The sequence below is a fragment of the Mobula hypostoma genome, chromosome 4, assembly GCF_963921235.1.
Source record: "Mobula hypostoma chromosome 4, sMobHyp1.1, whole genome shotgun sequence".
NCBI classification, from domain to species: Eukaryota; Metazoa; Chordata; class Chondrichthyes; order Myliobatiformes; family Myliobatidae; genus Mobula; species Mobula hypostoma.
In genome coordinates this window covers 41,084,288-41,101,440 of record NC_086100.1, presented here as the reverse complement: position 1 = coordinate 41,101,440, position 17,153 = coordinate 41,084,288, and the positions used below count along the sequence as shown (strand labels likewise).

Genomic DNA, 17,153 nt, shown 5'->3' with positions numbered 1-17,153 from the left:
TTCATGGTCTTGGGTGTCAACATCTCTCAAGATCTATTCTGGGCCTAACATTGATACAATTACAAAGAAGGCAGATTAGCCGATGGTCCAGTTAACCAGAATTCACTGTATTTGAAATGATTATGTCAGTACTGACAGCCTGCAACCATTTGATGTTGTGTAAAATAGAGTCAGGAACTGGTGGTGCCTGTTAAATATCCGTCAGTTTTTCAAATAACAAATGACTCACTGTTTTCTAAATTAGTGTTTAATATCAAGGAGAGTAAATTATCTAATACGTAAATTGAGGTAGCAAGACCTTGGAACAGCGAGATTAGTGCTTACCAGTGCTATATGCTGCCCTAACCTTGAGGGTTTGTTCAGGTAGATATTTGTAGGAACGTATCTCTTGGATTAGGCTTGTTAGGTCGTAACCAAAGTTAGAATGATCAATATAAAATCAATATAAAGTACATCAGCCATTCTAGTTAGCCCCCCACCTCCTCTCTTACCCTCGTTATTGCACTGCACTGTAAACACTTTAAACTGCTTTTTATACTGCAAAGACATGCTGGTATCTATCCATTTGTGCACATTTTATTTCATATCTATATTTTAATCTCTAACTTTATATTGTTCTTTATTTTTTATAATTGTTGAAAGTTGTTTTGCGTGTTGCACCCTGGCCAACACACCACAATAAATTCCTAATATGTGTAATTGCATATAGTGAATCAAGTTGATCCTTAATTCTTGATCTTCAAAGAATCTTCAAACATGCATCCATATATATGGTCACCTATTTTTCCAGCTGCCTTCTTTTTAATATTCTGTCCTATACCACAAGGTGACATGAAAGAAACTTTCACAGATTAAAAATTCATGATTAGTCCAAAAGTTAGCAAACAATAAGCTTAGATGTTGACTCATCACGAGGATTTTGTGAATTCCAATATCTGGATTGTGGCAGTTTTAAGGAATGTGTAGTGTTTTAATTTCAGCCCAAACCTGCAGTTTTGAGATGCCACTATTATAAATGTTATTCATACTTTATACTTTATTGTCACCAAACAATTGATACTAGAGCGTACAATCATCACTGCAATATTTGATTCTGCTCTTCGTGCTCCCTGGAGTACAAATCGATAGTAAATAATAAACATTTAAATTATAAATCATAAATAGAAACTAGAAAAGGGAAAGTAAGGTAGTGCAAAAAAACTGAGAGGCAGGTCCAGATATTTGGAGGTTATGGCCCAGATCCGGGTCAGAATCCGTTCAGCAGTCTTATTACAGTTGGAAAGATGCTGTTCCCAAATCTGGCCATATGAGTCTTCAAGCTCCTGAGCCTTCTCCCAGAGGGAAGAGGGACGAAAAGTGTGTTGGCTGGGTGGGTCATGTCCTTGATTATCCTGGCAGCACTGCTCTGACAGCGTGCGGTGTAAAATGAGTCCAAGAACAGAAGATTGGTTTGTGTGGTGTGCTGGGCTGTGTTCACGATCTTCTGCAGCTTCCTCCGGTCTTGGACAGGACAACTTCCATACCAGGTAGTGATGCACCCTAGAAGAATGCTTTCTACAGTGCATCTATAAAAACTAGTGAGGGTTTTAGGGGACAGGCCAAATTTCCTTAGCTTCCTCAGGAAGTAAAGGTGCTGGTGGGCCTTCTTGGCAGTGAACTCTGCTTGGTTGGACCAAGTCAGGTCATTTGTGATATTGACCCCGAGGAACTTAAAGCTTTTGACCTGTTCCACTTGCGCACCACCGATGTAAATGGGGTCGTGCGGTCTGCTACTCCTTCTGAAGTCAACAACCAATTCCTTCGTCTTGCTGGCATTGAGGGATAGGCATGCCACCAGGTTCTTAGTTTCCTCTCTGTACTCAAAATCATCATTACCCGAGATACGGCCTACAATTGTGGTGTCATCAGCAAACTTATATATTGAGTTTGATGGAAACTTGGCTACAGAATCATGGGTGTACAGTGAGTACAGCAGGGGGCTGAGTACACAGCCTTGTGGGGCATCGGTGCTCAGAGTGATTGTAGAGGAGAGCTTGTTCCCTATTTTTACAGCCTGGGTCCTGTCTGTGAGGAAGTTGAAGATCCAGCTGCAGATCTTTATTCTCCAGGTGTTCTAAGCAGTAATGTAGGGCCAGAGAGATGGCATTTGCCATTGACCTGTTATTCCACAAAACTAAAGGATTTTCTGTGCTCTGTTTGCAGTTGCAAGCTAAAACTACTTTGTACTCGGCTGATGCTTATTTATAAAATCACTTTGGATGCTGCGGAGATGCATGATGGATGTTTGGAGCTATTATTAGCTTGATGGTTTCATTCCTACTGATCTGCTTGCCATTGTTCATCAATACAAATGTCAATGAGCCAGAACAGTTCCTCAATCAATTATTGCAATATTTCTTTAGAAGCTAAAGTATTTTAATGCTCATGTCAAAATCACTACAGCATATGAAGCTTGGCGAGAAACACAAAAGCTGGCCCATCTTTCTGGAAAATATCGGAAATGCTATTAAATTAAAAACCAGAGCAGTTCTTTGGTATTTTCTTATGTACAGGATGTAGTTCAATACTGTTTGCATTTAGAGCATTTTTACCGTAGAAAAACATTCCAATGCATTTCACAGAAGCCAAATAAACCAAGTACTAAACGTAAAGACAAAGAACAATTTGTTAAAGTATTGCTCAAAGAAATGGGGTTCCAAAGAATGAAGCGGGGGATATGAAGGTGCAGGGGGGACTTTGAGAAGAATGCCAGCATAAAGAACTGAGACGCTAAAGACACCCTTCGTTTGTAGTGGGAAGGAGAAAGATGTCTGATAAGTGATTTAGGAATCTACATCAGGAAATTTAGAGTTGAACCAAAAAAACAAGGAAGCCACCAGGAATGGGTCATGGATCTGTAGTCTTTATGATGATGCCCACTGTAATTTGCATATCGCCACAAAACCAGAGCAATCTCACTGGCTGTACGCTCGGCCTTGGATTACCTCAGAGATAGTAATGTCTACATCAGGCTGCTGTTTATTGATTGCAGCTCAGCGTTCAAAATCCTGCCCTCAGTAGTAACCAACAAGTTCCACAACCCCAGGGCCTCTGTACCTCTCTCTGCAACTGGATCCTTGACTTCCTCACCAAGAGACTTCAGTCTGTGCGGATCAGAAATAACATCTCCTCCCTTCTGATAGTCAGCAGAGGTGTACCTTGAGGTCATGTGCTTAGCCCACTGCGCTACCCTCACTACACACACACCATTGTGTGGCTAGGCACAGCTCAAGTGCCATCTGTCTCTTGGATAAATAATTGTTTGCACTCGCAGCTGGCACTGATTGCTTGGGTCTGGCCTAAACTATACAAAGGTATCAACACACTTCCCTTCAGTGCAGGGTCCCACCAGCACTGTGCTATTCCCAGCTGCAGTTGTAGCTCAATCCAATTATATAGCTGATTGGGTACTTTTTTTTATTATTTTCAACATTCTCCTGCTCAATTCCCTGAATTTGTTGCTCTGGTACTGAGATTTCATCCTTCAACAAATTTCCACCAACAAGCTCAGATACCACCTGTTGCTACTTGAAAAATATTCAGCTTGAATGTAATGAGGATGTTCATGTCCAGGTCATGCTCAGATTCCCCGATCCCGCTGGGTTCTTAAGTTCTGTCCATAAGATTCACAGCTCTAAATCAATCAACTTTCAATCTTCAGCTCCTCTGCCTGGGTTGTATGTTTAGTACTCACGACTGAGATTCCCTGTGGCAGGCCAATGAGGTGAAGAATGTCAGTGATAAAGATGGCAGATAGGGTGGGTGCAATGATGTAGCCCTGTTTGACAGTGAAGGGTTCAGATTCATCACCACTGTTGCTGCGTACTGTGGCTGACATGCAGTCATCCAGTAACCTCAGTATTCATTAGTACTTGTCAGGGTAGTTATGTCTTGATAGTGTACGCCAGAGATCTTGGTGGTCGACTGTATGAACTGCCTTTGTCAAATCTATGAAAGCCAAGTGCCAGGGTTGCTTTTGTTCGCAGCATTTTTTCCTGTAATTGGCATGCTGTGAAAATCACGTCTGCGGTGCCTCTAGATGGGTAGAAACTGCACTGTGATTCAGGGAGTACTTCAGATAGTGGAACGAGTCAGTTGGCAAGGTGCCTGCTGGTGACAGGAGGGATGTACCTATGTAATTGCCACAGTCTGCATTGCCTCGCTTTTTGTATATGGTCACTATTGGAGCATCCCTGAGCTCTGAAGATAATTGTTTATTTTCCCAGACCTTCAGGAGCACGGCTTGTATGTGGTGCAGGAGTGCTGGTCTACCTTTCTTGCGGATCTCTGCTGGGATCCTGGCAGAACCAGTGGCTTTGTTGCTTTTCCGGTTCCTGGTGGCATCATGGACCTCTTTCATAGAGGGAGGCTCCCCCATGACTTCTCTGACAGGTCCCAATCAGATATAGAATGGACAGCAGGCTTTTCAACCTCAACTGATTCAAGGCCAGGAACAAGGTCAGTGCCACCACTGTCATGGAGCTTCAGTATGTGGGTAACAACGCCATCACAACAGACTCTGAAAAATCTCCTAATGTATAATGAATGCCTTTGCCAAGGCATATAGAGCCCTGGGCCTTGTTTTGAATATAAAAAAAAGACAGGTCCTGTATCAGCCACTGGCAAGCCAGCCATTTATCCAGCCCGCCATAAAAGACGCCAATATCACCCATCAAAATGTAGACCACTTCCCCTGCCTAAGCAGCATTCTCTCCTCAAAAGCAGACATTAACTCGGGGATTAACCTCCCCCTGAGTAGTGCTAGTGGAGCCTACGCAAGCTTAAGATAAAGAGTCTTTGAAGATCGCGATGTTCAGGTCCAAATAAAACTTCTGGTCTATGGAGCAGTTGTCCTTCCTACTTTACTGTATAATGGACCACCTACAATAGGTACCTAAAAGCTCTGGAACAATATCGCCAAAGGACCTTATGAAAGATTTTGAGAATCAGCTGGAAGGACAGATACACTAACACCAGCGTACTGGAAGAGGTTAACATGAACAGCGTCTTCACTACACCATTTCCGATGGATAGGTCATGTTATCCAGATGCCTAACTCACATCTTGAGAGGCGGTGATCATAATGTGATGGAATTCACCCTACAGTTTGAGAGGGAGCAGGTAAAGTCAGATGTATCAGTATGACAGTTGAGTAAACGGAATTACAGAGGCATGAGAGAGGAGGAAGCCAAAGTTGATTGGAAGGGGACACTAGTAGGGATGACAGCAGAACAGCAATGGCTGGAGTTTCTGAGGGCAACTTGGAAGGTGCAGGATAGGAACATCCCAAAAATGAACCAGTATTCTAAAAGGAGGATGAGGCAACCATGGCTGACAAAGGAAGTCAAAGACAGCATAAAAGGAAAAGTGACAGCATATAATAGAGCAAAAATTTGTGGGAAGTTAGAGGATCAGGAAACTTATAAAAACCACTAGAAGGCAACTAAAAAAAACGTGCAGAAAGAAAAGATGAAATATGAAGGTAACCTCACCAAAAGTATTAAAAAAGGTATTGTCTTTTTCAGATATATAAAGAATTAAAGAAAGGCTAGAGTGGATAGTGGACCACTGGAAAATGACGTTGGAGAGGTAGTAATGGCGGACAAACTTCTTTTCAGGCTACATTGGAATTGATAGCTTTGTGACCAGGTTTGCAGATGATATGCAGATAGATGGAGGAGTACATTGTGTTGAGGAAGCAGGAAGTCTGCAGAAGGACTTAATTTAATCTGATTGGGAGAATGGGCAGGTGGAATATAGTATAAGGAAATGTATGGTCATGTACTTTGGTAGAAGGAATAAAGGCTTAGACTATTTTCTAAGTGGGGAGAAAGTTCAAAAATCAATGGTGTAAAGCAACTTGGGAGGCCTTGTTTGTGATTCACTAAATTTTAACTTGCAGATTGTGTCAGTGATAAGGAAGGCAAATGCAATGTTAGCATTCATTTCTAAAGAACTAGAATTTAAGAGCAAGGTGATAGTACTGAGACTCTATAAGGCATTGGTCAGACCACCCTTTGCGTATTGTGTGCAGTTACCTAAGAAAAGATGTGCTGACATTGGAGAACGTCCAGAGGTTCATGAGAACAATTCCAGGAATGAAAGGGTTAATGTATGAGGAGCATTTGATGGCTCTGGGCCTGTAGTGGGGTGGATATTCATTCAAACCTATTGAATATTGAAAAGCCTAGATATAGTAGATATGGAGAAAATGTTTTCTTATTGTGGGTGAGTCTAAGACCAGAGGGCACAGCCTCAGAATAGAGAGGGAGGTTGATTTAAAACAGAGATGAGTGATTTCTTCAGCCAGAGGGTAGTGAATCTGTACAGTTCATTGGCATAGATGGCCGTGGAAGCAACATTATTACGTTTATTTACAGCTGAAGTTGATTAACTCTGGATTAGTCATGGTGTCAAAGGTTACAGAGAGAAGGCATGAGAATAGGGTTGGGAGGGATAATAAATCATCCATGATGGAATGGCGGAGCAGACTCGATGGGCCAGGTGTCCTGATTCTGCTTCTAGATCTTATGGTCTCATGGTTTCCCTTTAGGAGAACATAATTCTCAACTTGAATGATTGTACAGTATTACTCATGTTACTGCATTCAGCAGTCTCTGGCTGTGTGTATAAAACATAGACAGTACTGCAATTAATTGTAGTATTGAGAAAGCAAAAGAATGTTTTAGCAGCTTCTGACCGCCAGTGACCACTTTTAGTCTTGACGGATTCCTGGGCAGGGGCGTGCTGTTGGAAGGTTGGGAATCTGCAGAATGTAACGATGCTTGGTGTGCTGGAGACCTTGGGCAATGGGATAGCTGCTTCCTGATGCCAAGACCCTTCATTCAGATGTGTTGGTAATGCGGGATCATGAGGGATGGGCAATACAGTGTGGTATTTGTGCCCTATAATGCTCATTTATGGAAATCTCAGCCCCAATGTCACAACTTCAATACATTGAGTAAGGAAGTAACAAGAAGGGAATTCGTTGCCACATACAGCTGTGGAGGCCCGATCATTGAGCGTGTTTAAGGAAGAGATTGATAGGTATCTAATTAGTCAGGGTATCAAGGGATATTGGGAAAAAAGCTGGAAATTGGAACTAGATGAGAGAATAGTTTAGCTCATGGTGGAGTGGCGGAGCGGCGGAGCAGACTCGATGGGCCAGATGGTCTACTTCTGCTCCTTTGTCTTGTGATCTTGTGAAGGGGTTGACAGCCTATGAGATCTCTTGATGTGCAGGAAGGTGCGGGATCCTTGTGGGGCGGGACAGTGAATGGGGTGCACTAATGAGGTAGAGATGGCTTAGGGTAAGAGTGGGTAACTGTGTGTGAAATAAAAGCAGAAACTGTTGGAAATAACCAAGTTATCCAGTATTTGTAAAGAGGAAAAACAGTTTCTGGTCAATGACCCTACATCTGAACCTGAAAATATTAGAAAACGAGATTGTTTAAGTTCCATTAAAGGGATGAGAAGAACAAGAAAGGCTGTATGGTGCAGCTGGGAGTGCTCCTCTCTCCTGAGTAACACATACAACCAGCCACTTTTTATGATTTAACAAAATGCATTCCCATCAAACCGTCTTTTAAACTCTTTCCTTTCACTCACCATGAATCTACGCCCTCTTGTTTTTGACATTCTGAGCATGGTGAAAATTTGCTAACTATCCATCCTACCCTTTCTTGTTCTGGATTTTCAGCATCTGCAAAATCTCTTGTCTTTGAGATTTACTACCCTATCCATGCCTTTTTTTTTGGCGTGTGCCTGCGTGCGTGCAAGTCTGTGTGTGTGCGCGTCCATCATGATGTCTTTTTCATGGCTTTTTACAAGGCACGGAACGAGAGCGAGAGAGAGAGACTGTGTGGCGTGCAACTTCTCACACAGACATTTTCACAGTTTTTTTTCCCCTTTTATTTTACGAGGTCGAGTTGCGATCTCGACAGTCAACCAGGTACAGATGGAAAGCGTACTCAGGAGCGGACCTGACTGGTTTCGAACCCGGGGACCTCAGCTCCCAGGTTCGGCGCTGATGTCATTGCACCACCAGCCAGTCCTTCATGCCTTTTTTTTAATTACATTTACCAATGTCAGGTCATCCTTCTGTCTCCTTTGCTCCAGGAAAACAAATGCAACCAATCTAATCCCTCTCCTTTACCAATATCCTCCAATCCAGGCAACATCCTGGTGAGTCTCCTCTGCACTCTCCATTGTAACCATGATCTTTCTATAGCGTAAAGTAATCCAAATGTGATCTAACCAGTGCTTTGTAATGTTACAACATAACCGTCCAAGTTTTACGTTCTGTCCCGTATCCTATGAAAGCAAGCATATGCCTTCTTCACCATCCTCTCCAACCGTGCAGCCACTTTCAGGGAACTTTGACTTGGACCCAGAGGTACCAGCGTTCATCAATATTTTTTTGAAGTCTGCTCTTTATTGTATATATCCTACTGCTGTTTGACTCCCCAGAATTCATATTCGTCAGGATTAAATTCTATCTGCCAATGCTCTGCGCAGTTCCACATTTGATCCATATCTTGCTGTACCCTTGGATAATCTCCCCCGATATCCGCAACTCCATCAATTTACTAATCATACCTCTTACATTCATATCCAATTACTAAATTCATCAAAAAAAAAACAAGTTAATATTATAGACAATAGAACCTCAGTAGCTCAAAATCTGTGGAATAAGTAAAAGTCAACATTTCAGGTCAAAACTCTTCATTAGGATTTCCCACAAATGCTCTCTAAGTGGCTGAGTCTTTTGGCATTTTCTGTTTTTTGGTTCCCATTTATAGTATTAATAGTGCTTTGATTTTATTTAATATTTTAGACTGAAGGTTCTTCATCAGAATTGGCGAGCTTTGGCGCAAACTGTAAAGACTTGTTATCTTTTATTGTTGAATTCAGCATGACATCCTGAGGGCATTAGCTTACGTGGCTGAAAAATGTAATGATGTTTCCTGGGCTTTATCCGAGCACTGCAGGAGGCTAAAGAAAGAGGTCAGAGTGCGAGAGGAGTGGAGAATTAAATTAATGTGGGTGGTGGGAGAGGAGAGCTCCTTTTTGAGGGAAGTTGACCTCTGATAATGGTTGTGAGAGAGGGACTGTTGCTGGTAGATTGTTCTTGAAGGAAGCTGGCTGCCTCTGCTGTACAAGTAGTACTATAAGGTTAAATACTAAGGGGATTCAGCCTTTGTTGAATACAATCATTTGCTGAGTTTCCCAAGGCCAGGGCCCTCTGCCATCTCTGGTTAAATATAGAATGACTATTAAAATAAAGGCTGATAGCCTTGAATTTAAATGAGCAACTGCTTCCTGTGAGCACTTTGGCCAATTCCTTGACCACTGCTGAAGTAAAGGGATGTGAACCCAGCTCTGTTCTTCCAGACTTTTTTTATTTCGTTTTAAACCCCGATATAGATTAATTGGACATTTGGGTAGAGAATAGAGAAATAGATTAATTAGACGTTTGTGTTTGTGCTACGCTAATACAGCTTGGGCGTTCCGGAATTCAGAGTTCAGTCCCTGTACCATCTGTAAGAAGTTTCTACGTGAGCCATGTGGGTTTCTTCCCACAGTCCAAAGACCTACTGGTTAGTCGGCTAATTGGTCATAGTAAATTGTCCAGTGATTAGGCTGCTGTTACATAGGTGGGTGGCTGGGCGGTGAGGCTCAGTGGGCTGGAAGGGCCTGTTCCGTGTTCCATCTGAAAATAAGTGGTGGTTGAGGTTGAATCTGGGCAAGAGTGAGGGCAATACAGTTTGAAAAGGCCAATGCAGGAGAAGAGTATACAGTAAATTGCAGGACACTTTGGAGCATCAATGTACTAAGGGAGCTTGAAGTGAAATTCTATAACTCCCTGAATGGCAACACAAGTGGATAGGGTTGTCAGGAAGCTGAGTGGCATGATTGCCTTTCTCAGCAGAGGCATTGAGAGTAAAACTGGGACATTATGTTGCAGCTGTATAAAACCCCGACTGGGCCACATATGGAGATGTGCCGTTCTGGTCACCGTATGGAGGCTTTGGAGAGGGTGCAGAAAAGGATCACTGGAGCTTTGCGAGATTGGCATGTGTTAGCCATAAGACGGAGATGGATAAACTTGGAAAAGCAAACACGGGTGATAAATACTGCGTCCGGTGCTCCCGATGTGGCCTTTTATATATTGGCAAGACCTGACGCAGACTGGGAGATCGTTTTACTGAACACCTACGCTCTGTCCACCAGAGAAAGCAGGATCTCCCAGTGGCCAGACATTTCAATTCCACGTCCCATTCCCATTCTGATATGTCTATCCACGGCCTCCTCTACTGTAAAGATGAAGCCACACTCAAGTTGGAGGAATAACACCTTATATTCCGTCTGGGTAGCCTCCAACCTGATGGCATGAACATCGACTTCTCTAACTTCCGCTAAGGCCCCCCCCCCCCATCTGTTATTTATTTATATACACACATTCTTTCTCTCTCTCTCTCCTTTTTCTCCCTCTGTCCCTCTCACTATACCCCTTGCCCATCCTCTGGGTTTTCCCCCTCTCCCCCTTTTCTTTCTCCCTAGGCCTCCTGTCCCATGATCCTCTCATATCCCTTTTGCCAATCACCTGTCCAGCTCTTGGCTCCATCCATCCCTCCTCCTCCTGTCTTCTCCTATCATTTTGGATCTCCCCCTTCCCCTCCCACTTTCAAATCTCTTACTAACTCTTCCTTCAGTTAGTCCTGACGAAGGGTCTCGGCCTGAGACGTCGACTGTACCTCTTCCTAGAGATGCTGCCTGGCCTGCTGCGTTCACCAGCAACTTTGATGTGTGTTGCTTGGATAAACTTGGGTTGTTTTCTCTGCAGTGTCCGAGGCAGATGTGTGACCTGATAGCACTAAATAAAATTTGGAGAGGCATAGACTGGATAGCTAGTCGGTCTTTTTCCCAGGGTAGAAATGTCATATGCTGAGGGACATCGGTGGAAGGTGGAGATGTGCAACACGGGTTATTTTACTTGCCTGAGATGTGCTACCAGGGAAAGTGGTAGAAGCAGCTACAATGACAATGTATAAGAGGAATTTGGGCAGGGAAGAGAAGGGGAGGAACCGTGTGTGGGTAGATGGGATTAGTTAGATTGGGATTATGGTCAGCACAGACACAGTGGCTCAAAATGCCTGTTCCTGCATTGTCCTACTCTGTTCTACATTCAATGTAAATGAGTTCCCAACTGACACAGTGAAGATTTAGTCTCTTGTCCTTGGACTATTTCACGAAGCATAGTACACTCGTAAGAGAGTGATATGGGCTTATAATGAATCCTTTGGAGGCTGCAGTTTTTACAGCACAGGAGGGAGGACTCTCTGCCCGTGATTGGATAGCCTGCAGGACTAGATCTGCAGGGATTAGGTAGTGGTGGAGAGGTTCTTGAGGGGGCTGGGATAATCTATCAGTGACAAAGAAGACGGATGTACTACTATCACAGTGGCTTTAAGAATTAAAGCGGAAAGTAGGAGTAAAAGTGGGAGTAAGGGATAGCTATTCATAGTGGAAGAAAATGAAGAAGCTATGTCGTGGTTCTCTACAAGAATTGCGGCCAGGAACAGTGCTAATCACAATTTTCAAAAATAGTTCAGACCTTGGGATGTGAACTTGTAGAAGAAACTAAAATGGCTTGTTGGTGTGTGGAGAGGTGATACTGAAGGAAGCGGTAGTAATCTATGCACTAAACCTGCAGAATGGGCAACTAAAGGTTCTGCCACAGGTTATCCATCTATAATATCTACACACTGTTCTCTGTCCATTAGGCTTTCCTACAGCTCTAATGTGCATTTCACAGTTTCGATAAGTTCCAGTATTTGTTTTCACTGTTCCTCTCTCTTGCTCCCCTTAACCCAAACACCCACTGTCTCCAACTGAAAACAAACTTATTTTCTTTTGTTTCTTGTCCTTACAAAAAGCATTCTGCTGCCTGATTTACTGAGTGTTCATTGCATATTCTGTTTTTTTTAAATTTCAGATTTTCAGCATCTTTGGAGTTTTTATATTTTCATTTAAACTAGAAGGGTCTGGAGTGATAAATCACTTATAAATGTTTATAAAATAGTAAATTATTCAAGTGAGGTGCATACATACAACTTGAAAACTCTACATTCAAGAAAATATGGTGAAATAGTTTTCAATGCATATACCTGATTTAAAATGTCAGTGGTATGCTGTTGCTAGGCTCTATTCAACTCGTATACATTTAAAATTCTTTCGGGAACTCTAATACTATTTCCAATAAAATGTTGATTTTAAATGCATAGACCAAAGAATATGTTTTTAAAAATACTCAGATTGCAGTATAATCTTTTTTCCTGCTCACTAATTGTATTATTAACATCGGTGTTTTGCTTCGGGTACAAAAAACAACTCCCTCCTTGGTTGACCTTTACAGACCAGAAATATTGTTGGTCATATTTATATCTCACTTTTTGTTTTTTTTCTTGTCTGATCCACAGGGACCATTTGTTCACATTGCAAGCATGTGTGCTGCATTGCTGAGTAAATTCATGTCACTCTTTGGTGGGATTTATGAGGTAAGACTTTTTTTTCCTCACACCGTCAAAATTGCCAATTGAAGCAAGAAGTTTCTGTTCTCTTTTGCTTTCTCTCTCATCCCTTTATCTCAACACTTCTAACTAAAGCTATTGCAGCCAAAAGATTTAAAACTTAAGCCTTGCAACTTGGCACTTAACCAGAATTCTCTGGTTTATTTCTCCTTTCCACTTTTCTTTTCAAACTTGATGCTTTTTAACTAGATTACTGTAAAAGATTGGAAATATATTGAAAATTCACTAACTTTGAGAGCTATCCTGGTGAGCTACAAGGCAAAATTATTTCTATGTAGCTAAATTGGGCAGGGAAATCCAAATGATGCTCATGTTAAATAGATTAACTATTGAGTGGCAATAAAGCCTGTGCAGGGAAAGTGAAAGGAGAATCTAGTTAACACTTAGACAGGCGAATCTGGAATTGTGACCAGCAGTTTGAATACAGAGAAAAGGATGCCTTAAGCAAGAAGCTTGACGATAAGCAATCCTGAATCTGAGGAGTGTGAGACAAGCTGTTATCTGTAATTCGGAATGACTTTGGTCAAGTCTTCACTCCATCAGAATGTCAGATGGCCAAGGAGCATGCTTTGGGGCACAATGAATGGGAGAGACTGTATACAGCATATATTTATTTTAATGCTATTATATTTAGAGATACAGAACAGGCCCTTCTGGCCTATCAAGCTGTGCCTGCAGAACAGGCCCTTCCGGCCTAGCAAGCCGTGCTGTCCAGCAACCCTCCAGTTTAACCTTGGCCTAATCACAGGACAATTTACAATGAGCAGTTAATCTACTAACCGATATCTCTGAACTGCGGGAAGACACTGGAGCACCCACAGAAAACCAACGCGCAAACAAGAAGAACATACAAACTTTTACAGCGGACACTGGAGTTGAACTCCGAACCCCGACAATCTGAGCTTCGTGCTAACTTTGATACTACTGTGGCCTTGAAACTTAGTGATGAACAATGACAGCAGGAGTCCTCACAACAGTTATTACGAAGATGCATGTAATATTCATACACTATTAATGATGCCAGCTCCCATATTGAAAGGGTTTGAAGGATGTCAGTATTCCAACTTGGGACAGATTCCAAAGCTGCTTAAGGAAGACATAAAATGAACCCTGGCAGAAAACTAAGGCTCAGATTTTCAATATATTCTATTAGTATTCATTTTGGTTAACTGCATTCTACTAATTACTAATGTTGCCCACAATCTCTTCAAATTCAGGATTAATGTTGTGCATTGTAATTGAATTGCAAAGTGTTGGATTGTTTACTTAAAGAAAGAAATGAGGCAAATAACTGTGAATTAAATACATTGGTCTTTATAAGCATTACGCAATTGAAAATAAATGTGTTTAAAGAGTAAATTGTGAAGTTTAGTTAATTCTGCAGATGCACAACAATCATCGGACCTTGATCTAGCAGTTCACTTTGTGGTTCCTGCTAGCGTGTCTGAGATGTTTGATGCCTGGGGCGAACCCAGAATAATATCAGCCATCATGCAGAAGTCGTTTAGAGCTGGGTGAAACAATATCACATTTTTCTGCTTGAGGTAAATTGTCAGCCACTGATCGGGAGCCAAGTCTACTCAGTGCTCCATTTTCTGAGCTGACCAATTTAAACAGCCAGTCATGCAGTTGGCAGTTCCATGATCTGCTGTGGAAACTGTTAATGCTCTTTATTTATTCATTCATAGGACGGAACATTACTGGTAGTGCCAGCATATATTGCCAATATTTATTTATTCCAGTGTCAGAGAGTTGCTATTTAACTGCATAGGTGGGTCCAGAGCTGAACATGGCAAAAAATGATAGATTACTTTCCTTAAAGGATGTGATTCAGCATGATGGTTTTGACAACTGTCTAATAGCTATGAATTTACTAGGAAATGTTTTTAAAGTTTAAATTTATTTCATTTCTTAAGAAATAACATGAGTAATGGTAGCAGGAATAGGTCATTTGGTCCCTCACAGCTGCTTTTCCATTCAACAATATCAACAGTATCTTTTACTTCAGCATCATTTGTCTGTGTGAACTCCCGATATTCCTTGCTTTCCTGAATATACTGAAGACCGATATGGACAAAAAACATTTACCCTACAGAAAGTGCCAGGCAGTGATCATCTTCAACAATAGAGAATCAAACCACCTTTCCTTGATACTCAGTGGCATCACCATCATTGAATACCCCTCTGATCAGACGATCCGCTGTACCAGCCACATAAAACCAGATCAGAAACCTGGTATGCTGCGGAGAGTCATTCAACTGCTGACAACTCCATACATACCCAGGCTGTTCTTCCATCTCTACGGCACAATGCTGAAGGATAGCGAAATACGTTGCACTTGCTTGGCTGGGGGCAGTGTCGACAAAGCTCAACAGCACTTGGGACAAAATTGCCTACAATTGGCATCGCATCAACCACACCCAGTATTCATTCCCTTCATCTCCAGCACATGGTGACTGCAATATGCATCATCTACTTGGGTGACTCCATTGGCACTTACCAGATCTGCAACGTCCATCACCAAGAAGGGCTGGAGGAGCAGATTCCTCTTCAAGTTGCACACTGTACTGGCTTGCATATATTAGTGGGCCTGTACCACCACTGAGTCCAAATCCTGAAATTTCCTCTCGAACATTACTGTGGAAGTACCTTCACTAGATACTGAAGTAGTTAAAGGAAGTGGCTCAACACCATCTTTTCAAGGGTAGTAAGAGTTAGGGCAGAAGGTGTTGGCCTTGTTACTACTGCCCAGATCCTGTAAATTAATTTTTAAAATTTGTCAATAAATGACCTGAATATACTGAGTGACTAATCCTCTTGCCTAGGGAGTTCCAAATATTTACTGTCCTCTGGATAAGGCAATTTCATCCCATCTCTCTTCTGAATGGCTGATCCCTTATTTTGAGATTGTGAGCGTGATTCCATATACCCCTGGTAACCGTTCAGCCGCTACCCTGTCAAGCTTTGTAGCATTTTTATGTTCAATAGAGATCACTCTTCATCTAAACTCTAGAGAAAATAGGACTGGTCTGCTTCATCTCTCCTGAAAGGACTATGCTGCAGCTCAAAATGACCCATCCCACCAACTCTTTCCACCTTCCTCCAGTAGGAGCCCACATTCATTCCCTCAATATTTTACGTATGGTCTCATGAATGCTCTATTTATTTTCAGGAAAGTATCTTTACTCTTCTACTCAAATACTCTTTCAACACAAGCCAGCATACTATTTGTTTTCCTGGCCGTCTGCTGCTTCTGCAAGTTAGCTTTTGGTGATTTATGTACAAGGGCATCCAGATCCCTCTGAAGACCAACACTTTCAATCTTGCATCATTTAAAAAAATACCCTGGGTTCCTGTTTCCCTTACCTTTGTGGATGAGTTATGTTCTATCTACCATGCCCTCACTCATTCATTTGAACTCTATAGCCCCCTGAAGACTCTCTGCGTACAGTACCTGCAATTCACAGTGTCACACAGCCTAGTTTCAAGACAAGTGGAAAATATGCCTTTGTGCTCCTGTGTTGTGCTTTGGTGAGAAGACTACATGTTAAATTAGTTGTCACAGAATACCTGGTCTCCGTCCTGTTCTGCTAACCACAATGTTTATGTGGTTTTTTTTGTGTTGACGATTGCTGGCGTATTGTTCAAATACCAATGCAAATAAAATACATAACCTAAATAATGAGGGAAGCAAGTTGCTGTCAGTATAGATATGATTGGCAACAATGGCAGGACGATTTCTCAACATGCTTATAAATTATTACAATCCAGTGGACTCATCAAGAAGCCTTGCAGAGAACAACTATTATTAAAACCCATACACCTGAAAAGGCAACGATTTACTTTCAGATTTTCATCATCTGCAGTTTTTTTTTGCTTTTTAGACAAATTAAATATACAGCAGCTATGATTAGGAAGGGAAATTTGTAGCTTTCACTATAACCTTGCAGGCATTTTCCAAGTTACAAATACCCAACAGCCTGTAGATGTGAGTGTTCACAGGAACGTTCCCTGAGGAAAATCTGTTCAGGGCAGACCACTAAACACTATAATTCCTACATGTACCATGGATTTAGTGTATTCAATTTGGGAAGCCTGCAGCAAAGTTCATTTTTACTGTTTAAGAATAAGAAGCTAACACATGTCAAACAATTAAAACTGAAAGAATGCTGTGGCTAACTGCATATAAGTCCTTCTGGAGAAAGTGATGGATTACCTTCTTTTTGACATCTGAATGGCTGTAACTTTGAAGAACCCATATCAAGAGATTTAATCTTTCTAGAATGCTTCTGATCTTAAGTAGCATGCATACAAGTTTGTAAAAGTCCTGATGCTTCATGTCTAGTACAGTACTAGAACACTGTTGCTTGTTTACTGCTGCAATACCAGCTAGTATGGCTTTTTAAGAACAGATTTCGCAAGGTGACTGTGAAATATCCATGTTAGATCAAAGTACTTTAATTTAGCAAATATCATTGGTCACTTTCACCTCATGCTACTGACCATTGCTTCAGGTTCTAG

General features: G+C 41.7%; 1 protein-coding gene across 2 annotated transcripts in view; it reads left to right on the top strand.

Annotated features, from left to right (window-relative positions):
• Positions 1-17,153, top strand: part of LOC134345279 (chloride channel protein 2-like) — a 556,059-nt gene that overhangs the window by 287,858 nt on the left and 251,048 nt on the right. For both annotated transcript variants that reach the window (XM_063045696.1, XM_063045695.1), the window contains exon 6: positions 12,522-12,599. In XM_063045696.1, the coding sequence (XP_062901766.1) occupies positions 12,522-12,599 (78 nt within the window). The remainder of the gene's footprint in view (positions 1-12,521; positions 12,600-17,153) is intronic.